General features: G+C 41.0%; 1 protein-coding gene across 2 annotated transcripts in view; it reads left to right on the top strand.

Moving 5' to 3' along the window:
- Positions 1 to 16,000, top strand: part of INTS7 (integrator complex subunit 7) — a 50,972-nt gene that overhangs the window by 13,124 nt on the left and 21,848 nt on the right. For both annotated transcript variants that reach the window (XM_079971403.1, XM_079971404.1), the window contains 4 exons: positions 2,942 to 3,059; positions 11,777 to 11,911; positions 12,544 to 12,641; positions 13,511 to 13,750. In XM_079971403.1, the coding sequence (XP_079827529.1) occupies positions 2,942 to 3,059; positions 11,777 to 11,911; positions 12,544 to 12,641; positions 13,511 to 13,750 (591 nt within the window). The remainder of the gene's footprint in view (positions 1 to 2,941; positions 3,060 to 11,776; positions 11,912 to 12,543; positions 12,642 to 13,510; positions 13,751 to 16,000) is intronic.

The raw sequence follows: 16,000 nt of genomic DNA, 5'->3' as shown, positions 1-16,000 counted from the left end.
TATTGCCTAATACGAGTTTGTCCTGGCCTTCCACTGGAACAATAAGCTTAAGAAAGGAACTGAGTGCAAATACTGATGCAAGTTTTGGAAAGCTGGATTTTCATTTTATTTTGGTTAATATGAAGAGTTAACAAGGAAAGAGTCATGAGAAAATGAAAACATACGGGCTGAATATGTGGGATATGACATGCTTTATTATTTGAATGTGCTGCTGAGTGCTGAATTTGAGCTAGGGTTCAAAGCTGAGCAAATATAACCAGCTCCCATAGATCTGGGAAAAAGGTAGGGCCTGGGCAATTTGGTTTTGTATCTGTGACACGGAAAGAGGGATTCCTGCCTTTGGTCACTATTCAGAAGATTACTAAAGATTTATATCACTCTTGCAAAATGTCAATAATGTGGTTTCCCGATAAAAAACTAGAGGAAGTGGTGGGAAAATGTGAAAGATGACTGCAAGTCTTTAACTTTCCTATAAGTTAGAGATCAATGTAGTATGGTACTGTATTACCTATTTTAGAAGACGATGGCAAACTGAGTGATTTATTTAGTTTTAAACAGTCTAGGGGCACAATCAAATTTCACTTTCGTTTTCTCTGTAATTTATGGTTGTGCATGAATGGAACTCTTTTTCTTTGTGTATGGAAGTTCCAAACGGCTAGGGGAATATTGGGTGTTTTTTCTGTCCAGCGTGTTGTGATGAAAGGAACAAATGTAATTTCTTTAGAGAGTTCTGTTAAGCACTGGAGCATTGTGTAGCAATGGCAAGGAAATTCATTAATTAATTGGAGGGGTTCTGTTGATGGGTGTAACATACACAGTTCCATTTAAAACAAAAACAAACCTGGTCTTTCCCCCTTGCCTTAGTTGGACCCTCGACACTTTGTTTTCTGCATATTGCAAATCTGACTGTCTTCAGAATTCTATTTTGTTCTTAAAGTTTTCCTTTCTTACGGAGGTGGGTGAAACTTTGAAATACACAGGCGCTATCTGCTGAAAAGCCAAAATTAGAACAGATTTGTCTGTGACTTCTTTTGGCCTGCATAGTTTCTTCTCCTTCCCCACACATCTGTCTGTTCCATTAATCTTGCCACTTCCTCCTCCTGCCCTATTTTCCCTTTCTTCCACATCCAATCTCTACTCAAGCATCATTAATTCTGTAAAAATCCAAAAATGACAGCTAGAATAGATTATTCTAATCTGATGCCGAAAAAGATGCTTTACATGCTTTATTCCATGCACATGCTGTCTTACCTAGCTTCCCTCCCCTTTTGTACAGAGGGGAGAAGGTCCTTCCACCATGTCTTGCGTCCCCTTTTATTTTTATTAGGCCACTAGTAAAAAGACCACTTTTCAGAACAAATAAACAAGTCAGTACTTAGTAAGGACTGTTGCTCTAAAAGGAAACTATTTTTTCTATGCCTATGAAAGTTTGCTAACAGGAAAATAACCTTTGTTGCATATCAGCAGCAGCTGCTGATACTAGTTAAGGACAGAGAGAGATGCTCTGTGCTTATTTTTGAGGCTTCTGTATTCCTTAGGTTGTGTGGGCTACCAAGACGTATCAGAGACTTTCTCCCTCCTTTCACTTTTTTACCCCTGGAGGTGTGTTGCTTAAGTGACAAGCATTTTACCTAGAAGGGGTCAGGGGCTATAAATGCATTCAGTTGTACCTGAACTTTAAATGATGATGCCACGTTAGTGAATGTTGCGCATAGGATTTTATTCTGCCTCCTGCAGCAGCACAAAGAAAGCTACCAGTGTACTTCATGGTGACATTTAATCTTTCCCAATTGAGAGACATATACTTTCATGGAATGACACTTCCTTTCCTGGTGTGAATGAATGGGAAATATCAGGCTGGTAATTCAGCTCAAAAATCCTTGACTTAGTGAAGTGCATAGCACACCGATTCTCATGACCGACCTCAGCTTCTATGACTGATTTCATACTGGCATGTTCATCACCCATGGCTCCAGTAACAAATGTTGACTTGCATGTTTGAGGCAGCCATCACTTGTGAGAAAGACCACAGGTAAAGTTTACCTGTCACCTCACATAACCTCAAACAGGACCTGGCATGGTGTAGTGACTAAGAGCTATTGAGCTGTGAGCCTGGAAGCCTGAAATTCAAGGGTGTTATTTTGGCTGCACAGTGGGACAGCCTCACTCCAGGCACCCCGCAAATCAGTTCTGGGTTTTTCCCCAACCTTCAATAGTGGATTTGGAGAGGGTGGAGGTACATGCAGGGAGAGGAGAGGGAGACAGTTCTGTTGCGCAAAAAGAAATCCTTGAGCTAATGGAATGTGCATATTGGATACCTCCCCAAATCCCATAGTGTATAATCATAGAATTTAGAGCTGAAATGGCCCTTGGTGGTTATCCCTTACAAGAGAAGACATTGTTCCTGTGCCTAAATTGCTCCAGAAAATGAGAGCTGGTCTTTCCCTCTATGAAACAGCTCTTTGCATTAGGAAGTGTTTTTTCCTCTGATGTTTAGCTGAAATTATGTTCCTTGCCATTTCAAAACCTCTTAGTTTAGGTCCTGCCCGCTGGAGCAACAGAGAACAAATCTGCCTTCTAGGCAAGATGCTTTCTCTCTTTCTCAGCTCCACAACCTACAATATGCAGATAATATTGAACAGCTTTATAGGGTTATTATAAGGACTGCTGAGATAATGTGTGTGAAGAATTTTGAATACCCAGGCCTTATACAATTGCCAAGTACTTAAGGTTACTAATAATTTTCCCCCACCCCAATGCAGGTACTTTGCATCCTCAACCAGGAATCATAAAGTTGTTTTTATTTACTATTATTATACATTACATTTCTGTTATATTAATGTTATGTATGCGTGTGAATCAAGCGTGATGAACACATGTTAATAATTTTTAATTCATTTTCCTTCCTTGTACTAAAATTGTCCTATCTCCTGGCTTTTAGGCACTATGTGAATGTGCTCTTCAAACTCCTTATGACAGTATGAAACTAGGCATGCTATCTGTACTTTCCACACTGTCGGGGACAATAGCCATCAAACAGTACTTCAGCATTGCTCCAGGTATGAATAGATTAGATCAGCCAAATTTTGGCATACTTTCAATTTTTCCTCAGTGTTGTTGCAGATATTAGTATAAGTGCTGCTTTTCAGTCTTTTTTTTTATATACATATTTATTAAAATTTTTGAATACAAATGCATAAATATTAAACAACATTACTTCTATCATAACATAATTTCATCACTTCTTTGGACTCCCTCGCGTCTCCCGCTCACACTTGCATCGTTACAAAACAAGTGGCAAATTACCCACTTGTTTGCAATCTTATCTCCGCTCATTTAAATAAAATCTAGCAATTCTCCAAAAAGTTTGTATTCTCCTTAATCTCACTTATCGTCAAATTCAGATCTAATTCAGTGGTAGGCAATTATTTATGATCTAGCATCCTTCTTAGCATTCAACCAAATTACAATATTTTTGTAAATAAATCTTGAATTTCCTCCAATCTTCCTCAACCCTCTCCTCTCCCAGGTCTCGGATTCTACCAGTCATCTCGGCCAGTTGCATATAATCCATCAGCTGCATCTGCCACTCTTCCAGTGTGGGTAGATCTTGAGTTTTCCAGCTCTTAGCGATGAGTATCCTTGCTGCCATTGTTGCATACATAAAAAATGTTCGGTCCTTCTTTAGCACCTTCTGGCCGACAATACCCAGAAGGAAGGCCTCTGGTTTCTTAGTGAAGGTATACTTAAATACCTTTTTCAACTCATTATATATCATTTCCCAGAAGGCCTTCACTTTAGGGCAGGTCCACCAGAGGTGAAAGAATGTTCCTTCATGTTCTTTACATTTCCAACATTTATTATCAGACAAATGGTATATTTTGGCAAGTTTAACTGGGGTCATGTACCATCTATATATCATTTTCATTACATTTTCCTTCAGAGCATTACATGCAGTGAAGTTCAGCCCAGTGGTCCACAACCTTTCCCAGTCCTCAAACATAATATTATACCCAATGTCCTGAGCCCACTTTATCATAACCGATTTAACCATTTCGTCTTGTGTATTCCATTTTAACAGCAAGTTATACATTCTTGATAATACCTTAGTCTTTGGTTCTAACAATTCTGTTTCCAACTTCGATTTCTCCACCTGGAACCCTACCTTTTTATCATTTTTAAAGACTTCTTTAATCTGAGCGTAATGTAACCAGTCTCACACTTTATCCTTCATTTTCTCCAAACTCTGCAATTTCCAATTGTCTCCATCTTTTTCTAATATTTCCCAATATTTTGGCCATTTGGCCTCCATATTGGGTCTTTTTCGGGCCTTAGCTTCCAGAGGTGAAAGCCACCTCGGAGTTTTATTTTCCAATAAGTCTTTGTATTTTGTCCAGACATTAAATACTGCTTTCCTGACAATATGGTTCTTAAAGACCTTATTAATCTTAACCTTGTCATACCATAAGTATGCATGCCAACCAAAAGCGTTGTTAAAACCTTCCAGGTCCAATACATTAGTGTCTTCGAGAAGTAGCCAGTCTTTTAGCCAGCAGAAAGCTGCGGCTTCATAGTACAGCTTTAAGTCTGGCAGGGCAAAGCCCCCTCTTTCTTTCGCATCAGTTAGTATCTTAAACTTAATTCTGGGCTTTTTGCCCTGCCAGACAAATTTAGATATATCTCTCTGCCACTTCCGGAAGCACTCCGTCTTGTCCACAATCTGCAATGTTTGGAACAAAAACAACATCTTTGGCAATACATTCATCTTAACAGCAGCAATTCGGCCTAACAAGGGAAGCTTCAATTTTGTCCAACTATCCAAGTCTCTCTTGATTTCAGACCAACATTTTTCATAGTTATCCTTAAATAGACTCAGATTCTTTGCTGTTATATTTACCCCTAGGTACTTTACTTTTTTAACCACAGTTAGTTCTGTTTCTCTCTGAAACCGTTCCGACTCTGTATCTGTCAGATTTTTTCCCAACACCTTAGTTTTCTGTTTATTTAGTTTGAATCCCGCCACCCGACCAAAATCTTGAATCAATTGTAATACTCTTATTGTACTAGATTCTGGCTCCTGCAGGGTCAGAACTAGGTCATCTGCAAAAGCTTTAAGTTTATATTGTTTCGCTCCGACCTGAATCCCTTCCACCAACCGGTCCCCTCTAATCATATTCAAGAGCACCTCCAGAACCGATATAAATAACAAAGGGGAAATCGGGCAGCCTTGTCGTGTTCCTTTTTCAATTTTAAACTCTTCTGTAACCACATTGTTTACTATCAATTTCGCCTTTTGTTCTGAATATATTGCATCAATCCCATTCTCAAAACCCCGACCCACCCCCATTTCTTTTAAGTTTCCCTTCATAAATTTCCAAGAAATATTATCAAAGGCTTTCTCCGCATCTATGAAAATTAGCACTGCTTTTGTATTTATGTCTGTTTGCAAAAGTTCCAAGATGTCAATAATGTTCCTTGTATTAGCAGACATGTGTCTACCTGGGAGAAAGCCTGCCTGGTCTTTGTGAATTACTTCATTTAAAACTTTTTTAAGTCTACTTGCCAGGACATCTGCAAATATTTTGTAATCCACATTTAAAAGGGAGATGGGACGGTAGTTCTTGAGTTGTGTCTTTTCAGAATCCGATTTGGGTATCAATGTGATGAATGCTTCCTTCCACGAATTCGGCGCCCTCCTCCCCTCCATAATTTCATTGCTAACCTCCGTCAGTGGTTGTATCAAGTAGTCTTTCAATGTCTTATAATACTTGGAGGTTAGCCCATCTGGCCCTGGAGATTTGCCCAATTTCATGTTCTGAATGGCTTTTTCAATCTCTTGGGGTGTTATTTTACTGTTCAGGAGTGATCTATTTTCTTGTGACAATTTTTTAAGTCCATTTTTCTCCAAAAATTGTTTAATCTCAACCTCGTCCTGCGGCCCTTGAGTATATAATTTTTTGAAATATTTCTGAAAACACTTTCTAATCTCCGTGGGGTTCTGAATGTTTCTTCCTTCAATTTCCAAATTTGTAACTGTATTTAATTTTTGTCTCTTCTTCAACTGCCAAGCTAGCAGTTTCCCACATTTATTTGCCGATTCAAAAGTTTTTTGTTTCATTAATTTAATCTTCCACTCTATTTCCTGATTTATCAGTTTAGAATATTGTGCTTGATGGAGTTTGATTTCTCTCAAGATCGGCTGTGACTTCAGGTTTAATCTTAACTTCTTCTCTAGTTCTTTTATTTTCTCCAAAATCTTATCTTTTCTGTCGTTTTGCATCCTCTTCCTTACAGCATTCTGTTGTATCAAGAACCCCCTCATTACAGCTTTACTTGCGTCCCAAATAATTCTTTTTTCCACCGTAGTGTTCATATTTATCTCAAAATAGTCTTTCAAAGCTTTCTGGGCCTTCTTAATAGTCTCCTGATCTCTAAACAAATTGTCATTCATCTTCCATCTAAAGGAGCCGGTTGGTAATAATATCATGTCCATTTTCAATGCATTATGGTCGGAGCAGGTTTTTGGGCAGATTTCCACCTTTCTGACCTTGGGTGCCAGACCTCTAGTTATCCATATTTGGTCGATTCTTGTCCAAGTCAGCTGGGCTTCAGAGAAAAATGTTCCTTCTTTTCCCAAGGGGTTCTTCGTTCTCCAAATGTCAATCCAGTCCATATTGTCTGTCAATTCAAAAAAGGTCTTTGGTAGTCTGCCATCTTTTGTAACATTTTGGCTTTGTGACTTATCCATGTTAGTTGACACGACCCCGTTCATGTCTCCCATCATAACGATGTTGTCATAGTCCAGATAATCCAGCATGGTCTCATGCAACTTCTTGAAAAATTCCGATTTCCCTTCATTTGGTGCATAAATTCCTAATATCAGAATCTTTTCTCCTTGATGTTGTATTTCGATTGCCAGAATTCTTCCATGTTCATCTTTAAATAAAAATTTGGGTGACAGGCTCTCTTTTGCATATATCACCACGCCTCTCTTCTTTACTTTGTCTGAAGATATAAATTCCTGACCAAGGCTTTTATTTATTAATACTTTTCTGTGGAGCCTAGTCACATGTGTTTCTTGTAAGCAAATAATGTCCAATTGTTCCTTTTTTAATATATGAAAAATTTTCCTCCTTTTTTCCGGGATGTTGCAGCCATTTATATTCCAGCTCAAAAGTTGCAGAGACATCCTGAATAAATCTGGTTATTTTTCCAGGGGTGGTACCTTGTTCGCTGGATCTTCAGGATCCGAGGGTGCAGGCACCCCTGGTGCTCCAGGCCCCGAAGGTAGTTCAAGTCCTTTTTGAAGGTCCTCTCCGTAGGCGATCAGAAACTTATCTCTATCTTCCAGTGTTCTGATTTTAATCTTCTTCCCTCTAAAAGTGAAAGATAATCCCTGAGGAAAATCCCACCTGAAGATGATTGAGTTGCTCCTCAACAGTCTTACTAGTTCCAAATAATCAGATCTAAGGTCCAACAGTTGTTTAGGAATATCCTTGTAAATTTCAATTCTTTTGTCCAAAATATCCAGTGACTTTCCATAATGCAGGCCCAAAATCTTGTCCCTTTCCTCCTTTGATCTCAATGTTATTAAACAGTCTCTGGGCTTCTCTTTCTTTATAAGTCTTCCAAGCCTGAAGTCTGATATGATTTTAAGATCTTTTTCCTCTAGGTTCCAAAACTTGGAAAATTCTTTAGTCAAAAACTCAGCTAAGTTGCCTTCTTCCACTTCTGGTACCGACCTTATCCTTAAATTGGTCTCCCTGTTCCGCAGTTCTGTCATGGAAAGATAGGTCTGGTGTTCGCCTACTTGTTTGCTGAGTGGTCTTACCTCTTTTTCTGAATTTCCCAGTCTTTGGCTGGTATCCTCAGCCAGTTTCTGATTTTCACCTGCAGTCTCCTTCAGTTCTCCAATTGCTTGTACATTCTGTGCGACTTGTCCAGTTAATCTATTTAAACTTTCTGTGTTTTGATCAATTTTAGCTGTTTGCTGATCAACTTTTTTATCCAAAGATTCCAATTTTTCAAGAATTTTCTCTAAAATAGAGCCAGTTGCTCCTGAGGCCATCTCTTCCAATTGTAATTCCTCAGTTTCTCCCTCCCCTGCCCGTGGCAGAGAAGCAGCTTCTTCCTCAGAAGTCAAAATAGGCAAAGTAGGCAAGGTAGGCACAGATGATCTACGTGCCTGAGAGGCTGCGGTTAAAGTTGTTAAAGTTGTTTGTCTGGTTCTCGGTCCCTTTTTTCTTGCACCACTCATTCCAGAGTTATCTAAGAATCAAGGTCAAGCTGAGTTGTTCCCATGAGAAAACAACGGCCCAGATGGTAACAGTCAAACAGGAGGCCGGGAAAAGGAAAGTAAAACAATGTCACTGCTGTAAATCCCAAATCCTCTAGGGGGAGCTTAAAATGTCTTTAGGGAAGAAATCAATTCCAATAAAATTAATAAAGTCTAATTTAATGTCCAGGAACCTTCAATAAGGTAGGTTTTAGCAGAGTTAGTATTTAAAAAGCCACAATATTTCAGACAGTGCTTACTGGTATTCCGAAAGGTGCTTCAAAGTAGCCAGTCCAAACTCCCTCAGATTGTTACAAAGTTTAAGTTCAAAATATCCAACCCTGCAGACTGACTGCAGTTCCAGCACCTGGGTTTTTTGCTTAAATTGTAATCCAAATGGAAGAAAGGTATCACAGTCCAAATAGAAGTCATATAATCAATTACTTAAAATCCTTATTCTGCTTAGAAATAATTTCCACGGGTGCCCAGATCAGTTAAGTTAAAAGTTCGCTCTTTGCCTCCACTCCTCCAGCTCTTTGCTTTGAAGTTCAGTGTCGGCGGAAGACGGACTTCCTATTTTTCGTCACTCCGCTTTCAGCCAAATTCAATGTTTTTAGGTCTCAAAATTTTGTAAAATCCTTATTACTCACGGATTGTTGCTTTCCGAATCAGAAGTTTTAGGAAGAAAGGTCAGCGCTCACCGGCAGCAGCAACGCGGCTTCGCTCCGTTGACTGCGGAACGACCCACAGCGCCGCAACCCCCTCCGCGATCCGGAGCCCCTTACGGGGTTCCTTCAACGTTTTGGGGACTGCTCCTGGCGCCCACCGGGTCCCAAGACCACAGGCTTCTGCCACCTGTGGTTTTCCAAAATGGGTCTCCGCTTCGCCGCAGCGGACGACCCGTTCTCAGCGGAGCTTCCCTCTCCCGATTAGAAGAGGGCAGCCATTGCCGTTCGCGCCACCTCCGGAAGCTGCTTTTCAGTCTTTTGAACACTGTAAATAATGTTGAAAAGTGTGTTTCCTTGGAAGGCACTGCAGCAGTTCAAAAACTGCAGAGCTAATTTTAATCGCATTGTAAGACTATGATAATGACCGAAATTATAAACCAAGAAACTAGTCCTGCGCTACAGTTGCCTTCCACATTCGTATTCTCTGACACCCTTCTTCTCTGCATATGATCATTTTAAAACCTGCACTTCTCTAACATGAATTAATATGTTAGACAATAAGATAGAATACATTATTTACCTTTTAAAGTTGCTTGAGTTGCCTGGTTTGCTGTTTCGCTACACACAGCATTGCATGAATCGATTGGCACATCTGATTTAAACCATCCTCCGCTCTCCAGCTATGTCTCAGGATGGCCTCTAAGTTAATCAGATTGTTGATGCATTCTGTGTTTTTTGAGTCCTGATTTGGTTTGTGTGAAGGCCTATTGATTTTGGAGAAGTTTAAACCCACTAATCTTTGGTAGCTCTTTGAATCTGAATGAATGATTTGTTGTCTTCATATTCCGCTCCTTCTCCAATGAACTTGGAACAGTCTTTCAACCTTGAAACAAGCCCCCTGAAGCAAGGTAGACTGAGAAACGATGAGGATCCCAAAGCCACCCTGCAGACAATTTTTCTGCAAGGGTGTGGAGTATCACTTAAAAATAAATAAATGGAGGGGCTGATGGAATCTAGGCTATATTGTAGTGATTGGAACTTGCATAAATTTGAGATAAGATGGATGTGGATAGTGGCCATCTGGCTGTTCTGTGTTTTGGAAGAGCAGTATTGTTCTGTGCAGGTTCTACAATGTTGGCTTAAGAGCCAACATTATTTGTAGTCATCTTTGGGTCCTCCCTTCTCCTGTGCATGCTGTTTCTGAAAAAATGCTCTTGGTAAAGCAAAAACTCAGCTCTTGGACCCCCAACCCCCAGGACTTGTGTCATGAACAAATCATAGAATCATAGAATCATAGAGTTGGAAGAGACCACAAGGGCCATCGAGTCCAACCCCCTGCCAAGCAGGAAACACCATCAGAGCACTCCTGACATATGGTTGTCAAGCCTCTGCTTAAAGACCTCCAAAGAAGGAGACTCCACCACACTCCTTGGCAGCAAATTCCACTGTCGAAAAGCTCTTACTGTCAGGAAGTTCTTCCTAATGTTTAGGTAGAATCTTCTTTCTTGTAGTTTGGAACCATTGCTCCGTGTCCGCTTCTCTGGAGCAGCAGAAAACAACCTTTCTCCCTCCTCTGTGTGACATCCTTTTATATATTTGAACATGGCTATCATATCACCCCTTAACCTCCTCTTCTCCAGGCTAAACATGCCCAGCTCCCTTAGCCGTTCCTCATAAGGCATCGTTTCCAGGCCTTTGACCATTTTGGTTGCCCTCCTCTGGACACGTTCCAGTTTGTCAGTGTCCTTCTTGAACTGTGGTGCCCAGAACTGGACACAGTACTCCAGGTGAGGTCTGACCAGAGCAGAATACAGTGGCACTATTACTTCCCTTGATCTAGATGCTATACTCCTATTGATGCAGCCCAGAATTGCATTGGCTTTTTTAGCTGCCGCGTCACACTGTTGGCTCATGTCAAGTTTGTGGTCAACCAAGACTCCTAGATCCTTTTCACATGTACTGCTCTCAAGCCAGGTGTCACCCATCTTGTATTTGTGCCTCTCATTTTTTTTGCCCAAGTGCAATACTTTACATTTCTCCCTGTTAAAATTCATCTTGTTTGTTTTGGCCCAGTTCTCTAATCTGTCAAGGTCGTTTTGAAGTGTTATCCTGTCCTCTGGGGTGTTAGCCACCCCTCCCAGTTTGGTGTCATCTGCAAATTTGATCAGGATGGCCTTGAGTCCATCATCCAAGTCGTTGATAAAGATGTTGAATAACACCGGGCCCAAGACAGAACCCTGTGGCACCCCACTAGTCACTCTTCTCCAGGATGAAGAGGAACCATTGATGAGCACCCTTTGGGTTCGGTCAGTCAGCCAGTTACAAATCCACTGAGTGGATCACTTGGGTGGGAGGGACAGAGTCATATTTCACCCTGTGTGAGGCATTGAAGAAGCTGAAAAATGACAGCAGCATCCCCTTCCCCAAAGCCTCTAGAGGTGCTGAGAAATAAGGAAATTTAGAAAGGGACTCGTGCTGCTGCTTCCCTTTCTGGAAGCTTTGCAGCTTGCTCCGACGGATGCACTACACCAGTCTTATTTCTTATTAGAAGACATCTGAAGGCAGGCCTGTATAGGGAGTTTTTAATGTTTGATGTCTTACTGTGTTTTAATTTGTTGGAAGCCACCCAGAGTGGCTTGGGTAACCCAGTCCGATGGGTGGCGTTATTGTTATTAAAATAAATACCCCTTTATAGCTTAGTTGGAGCTTAGGCAATGCTTATAACCAGACCATCTTCCTATTTTTCCCTTGCTCTTAAACTGTGGAAAAGAAAATACTGCATGTAATGAACAAGGCTTTGCTGTTTAAAAGTATCCCACTATTTCTCCCTTAGGAGCAACAGCTACGACAACAAGATCATCCGATATAGTCAAACTAGCACAGGAATGCTGTTACCATAATAACCAGGGTATTGCGGCTCATGGAGTCCGAGTTCTGACAAACATAGCTGCTTCATGCCAGGAAAAAGGTAATTCTAAAAGGATGGGTGGGTGGGTGTCATAGTATATCTCCCCATGTTTGATGTAATGTGCTGTGTTTTTCTTTGGAAACAAGTTGAACTCATGTGGACGTCTACCTTTGATGCTAAACTAGAGAGCTCAAGTAATTGCTGTTTACTTTCACTATTTTTCCATTGCTTATGCAGTATTTTGTTGGAATGAGAGCTAAGCATGGTCATCCTAATGTAAATCAGTGCACTGCTCTTAAGTTAACTGGGTGTGAACTGCAGACATCCTGCTCATTTCTCTGCCAATGTAATGAAAGAGAAATTTTAAGATGGTGTTGCTGCCTTCCAGTTCATAGCCAAATCTAATGGTCATGTGGTTTGTTTTGTTTTTCATTTCACCATTTTCTCCTCCCGAACACTAAGAAATGCATGCAAGCTAGAAATGACAGCATTTCAGTTCTTGGGGTTTTAAAACTGATGGAATTTATTTGAAACTCATTTGGCTGTGCTGTATTACTGCATCAAGGCATTTCTAGCTCCCAGATTTCCAAAGTATGTTAAAGGGGAAATGTTTTGTTCTCTTTCATGGCCATGAGGACCACAGTGGCTAGTATTAAAACAGTCAGGAATTAAAGTTTAAATATTTGTCCTAGATCTTTTGCCGTTGGAGCAGGATGCTGTCTTTGGCCTTGAATCCCTCCTTGTTCTTTGTAGTCAAGACAGCAGTCCAGGTACTCAAGCAACCTTAAAGGTAAATAATAAATCCACCCCCACCAACCCAGTTGTCTTCCATATTAATCTATGTAAGAGCAATGCAGGTTGTTTTAGTGGGGCCGCTTTTTGTGGTCTGGTTAACTACTTAAAGTAGAAATAAATGCCCAAGCACTACCGAATGCACACAGATCAAGGGCAGGACTCAATAAGCAAGTCCGGAGTAGCCCAACATTTGCCTCACTGTGCTCTTGTGAGCTGGCCACCCCATATAACCAAAGAAGACTGACATGCAAATGAGTTAATGCCTTTTGTGGAGCAGGTAGTCAGGAAAAATACTTGGGATAGGTGAATATGTAGTTTGTCTCATTGTCGTTCCATACAATAAGTAGTAATATTATATGTATATCGCATGAGTCTAATCTTTGTAAAAACAGAACGGAGATGGGACTAGAGTGCTATCCTATGTTTAAACCACATAAACCACAGTTTGATCCTGGCTTCTTCCAATGAATCATAGTTTAAGCTAAACACAGTTTATCCTTTTTAGGCAGGATGTAATCAGCCCAGCTTAGTTTTAAGTTTAGAAGCAGCTGATGATTCCCAAAGCTGGAAGGGTCCGCTGTACAGAAGCTTAAAGGCAGTATCCAACAAAACATTTCCATTAGTGCAAGGACTTCTGGCTCTGCAGTGTAACTTCCATTCCCTCTCCTCTCTCTGTGCACTTCCGAAATCTGAATCCTCCCTGCATGTTCTTTAGTTTAGAGGGTTTGGTGGTTTGTGTTTTTTGGTTTCTCCTTTATTTTGCACCTTCATGGTTACATGAGTGTTGTGACCAAAAGCGAGTAGCGTTTGACAGATTTGTGATGAATGTTGAACAAGCGGTTTTTTTGTTTTCCCCCAATGCAGATAGCACTCACTTGCATGGTGAAGCTGGCCAAGTGCCGGCCCCACCTGAGCCAGTCCATTGTGGAGTCCTTGTTGACACAGCTGCACAGCGCACAAGATGCTGCCAGGATTCTCATGTGCCACTGCTTGGCCGCCATTGCCATGCAGTTACCGGTCTTGGGAGACGGAATGCTGGGGGACCTGATGGATCTCTATAAAGTGATTGGACGATCTGCATCTGATAAACAGCAAGAGCTTTTAGTAAGCAACATTGATTCCAGATATAGCAAACTGGTCCTGGGTGCCATTGGATTGAATAACCATTTTGTAAACATGTAGTATTACATGTTGTGTAACAGTCAACTTGCCTCATTGCAGGGAAAACCATGATGCAGTTACAACATTGCTGTGTTTTTTGCTTTCTCTTCTCATCATGGGGTTTCTTTCTCTTTTTTTGTATCCTTGTATCCTTTGCCATGTTTCTTCTACCCCATTCTTTCACGACGTTAGCATTCACATTTAAAAGACTTGTTACTTCTCTTTTCATTTTTGGTTATCAAATCTGTTGCAATAATAATAATAATAATAATAATAATAATTTTTTATTTATACCCCGCCCTCCCCAGTGAAGGCTGGGCTCAGGGTGGCTAACAAGCAATAATAAAAACAAGTTGAATGAATACAACTTAAAAACAAGATTAAAATACAACATTAGTGTTGTAGAGAAATGCCTAGTGGTTTTGGATAACAGTTTTACACGAAAAGATTTCATTGCTTCTCGTTTCCTACCTGTGGTACTGGAGGAATGTGTCTATGAACTTGTGAGAGAGTGAAAGCACATTATGACAAACCACTGGTCTAACAAGTTTGAAAGCATATATCTGGGCAGACCTATCCTTCATCTAACCTATGGTTGCCACTAGTCATGATGCTTAAAAAAACACACCATTATTTTCAAAGCCAAAATGCTTCTGTCTAACAAATATGAGGGGTTAGCATCAGAGCACTGTTTTAGATATCAGCTGAATGTTCAGTCAGTAGAGAAGCTTGTTTGGCTACTAGATGAGGTGCTAGATAGACAGTTGGCTTTTTTAATTAAATAATGATGTCACTGGACACCTTGGATTTGATGAAGTCAATGTGATTACTGAAAGAGGGGTGGGTGGGTGGGTGGGTGTGTGTAGAGAGAGGGAGAGGGAGAGGGAGGGAGAGAGAGAGAGAGAGAGGAAGGAAGAGAGCATTTCTAATACTGTAAATGAAAAAAAAACCCATTGAACTTGATGGTACAGAGGAGTGGCATGTTAAATTGTTTAACTTCTATTAAGTAAGCATCAAATAGATGTTTGTATTTTTCAGCCAGTAAAGGAAACTGAAAAGTCTGCATCCCAAACCTGAAACACATCCATTTAGGAGTATATCTGCCGTCTTACTAATCTTAATCCTCCTTCAGTCCAGTAGGTGGCACTTGTTTTACATGGGTGGTCAGCTTGGCCTGGAAATGACAGCACCACTGTAAAAAGTTTTGCCCATTTCCACCATGGCTGTAGACACAGGACAGCTCAAAGTGGATTTGATGCATCCCATGTCTCCATGGTTTTTGTATTGCCCACCTTATCCAAGTGGCAGCCCTTATGCACACCCCATTTGATTTGAATCTTGCCCAATCCACGGATAATGTGGGTTGGGGAGCGACTTTACTCAGCTGTGGAGGTGTTGAAGCGCATTGTGTGGGTGTGGTTTTTTATACCTGTGGTGATGTTTTGCTGGGTGCCATAATCACCCCTTCTACTGCTTCCGTTGGTAAAGCACTCTTTGGTGGGCTCAGGCAACACAAATGAACATACAGTGGTACCTCAGGTTACATACGCTTCAGGTTACATACGCTTCAGGTTACATACGCTTCAGGTTACAGACTCCGCTAACCCAGAAATAGTGCTTCAAGTTAAGAACTTTGCTTCAGGATGAGAACAGAAATTGTGTTCAGGAGGCGCAGCGGCAGCAGGAGGCCCCATTAGCTAAAGTGGTGCTTCAGGTTAAGAACAGTTTCAGGTTAAGAACGGACCTTCGGAACAATTTAAGTACTTAACCTGAGGTACCACTGTATAATTAAACCTGCTTTGTGAAAGTCTTGTGTATCGGAAAACATGGAGAGAGAGAGAGAGAGAGAGAGAGAGAGAGAGAAAGAGGTGTCGCATGCACAAGTGAACAGATATTTGCCCGCAACAGAGCTCAGGTTTCTGAACCTCAGTGAGGGTGTGCAGGTATCAGTTGAGGGCAGCAGGCAACAACTCAGCATTTCAACACATCACCATCAAGTACCACCCACTAGTGTGGGCAGGAAACATTGAGACAGTTCAATTGAAAGTGCTTGTGTGTGGACAAACATGCACAAACTGCCTTGCCAATGCTAGCCAAGGCAGAGAGGAAGTTCCCTCAGCTTTGTTTCTGATGCTCAGGGAACAGGCCCAGGGAAGTGGCAGGCTTTGGGCAGAGCTGCCTGATCCCACACAC

This window comes from Podarcis cretensis, assembly GCF_951804945.1.
Source record: "Podarcis cretensis genome assembly, chromosome: 3".
NCBI classification, from domain to species: Eukaryota; Metazoa; Chordata; class Lepidosauria; order Squamata; family Lacertidae; genus Podarcis; species Podarcis cretensis.
This window is presented reverse-complemented; position numbering and strand designations above follow the sequence as displayed.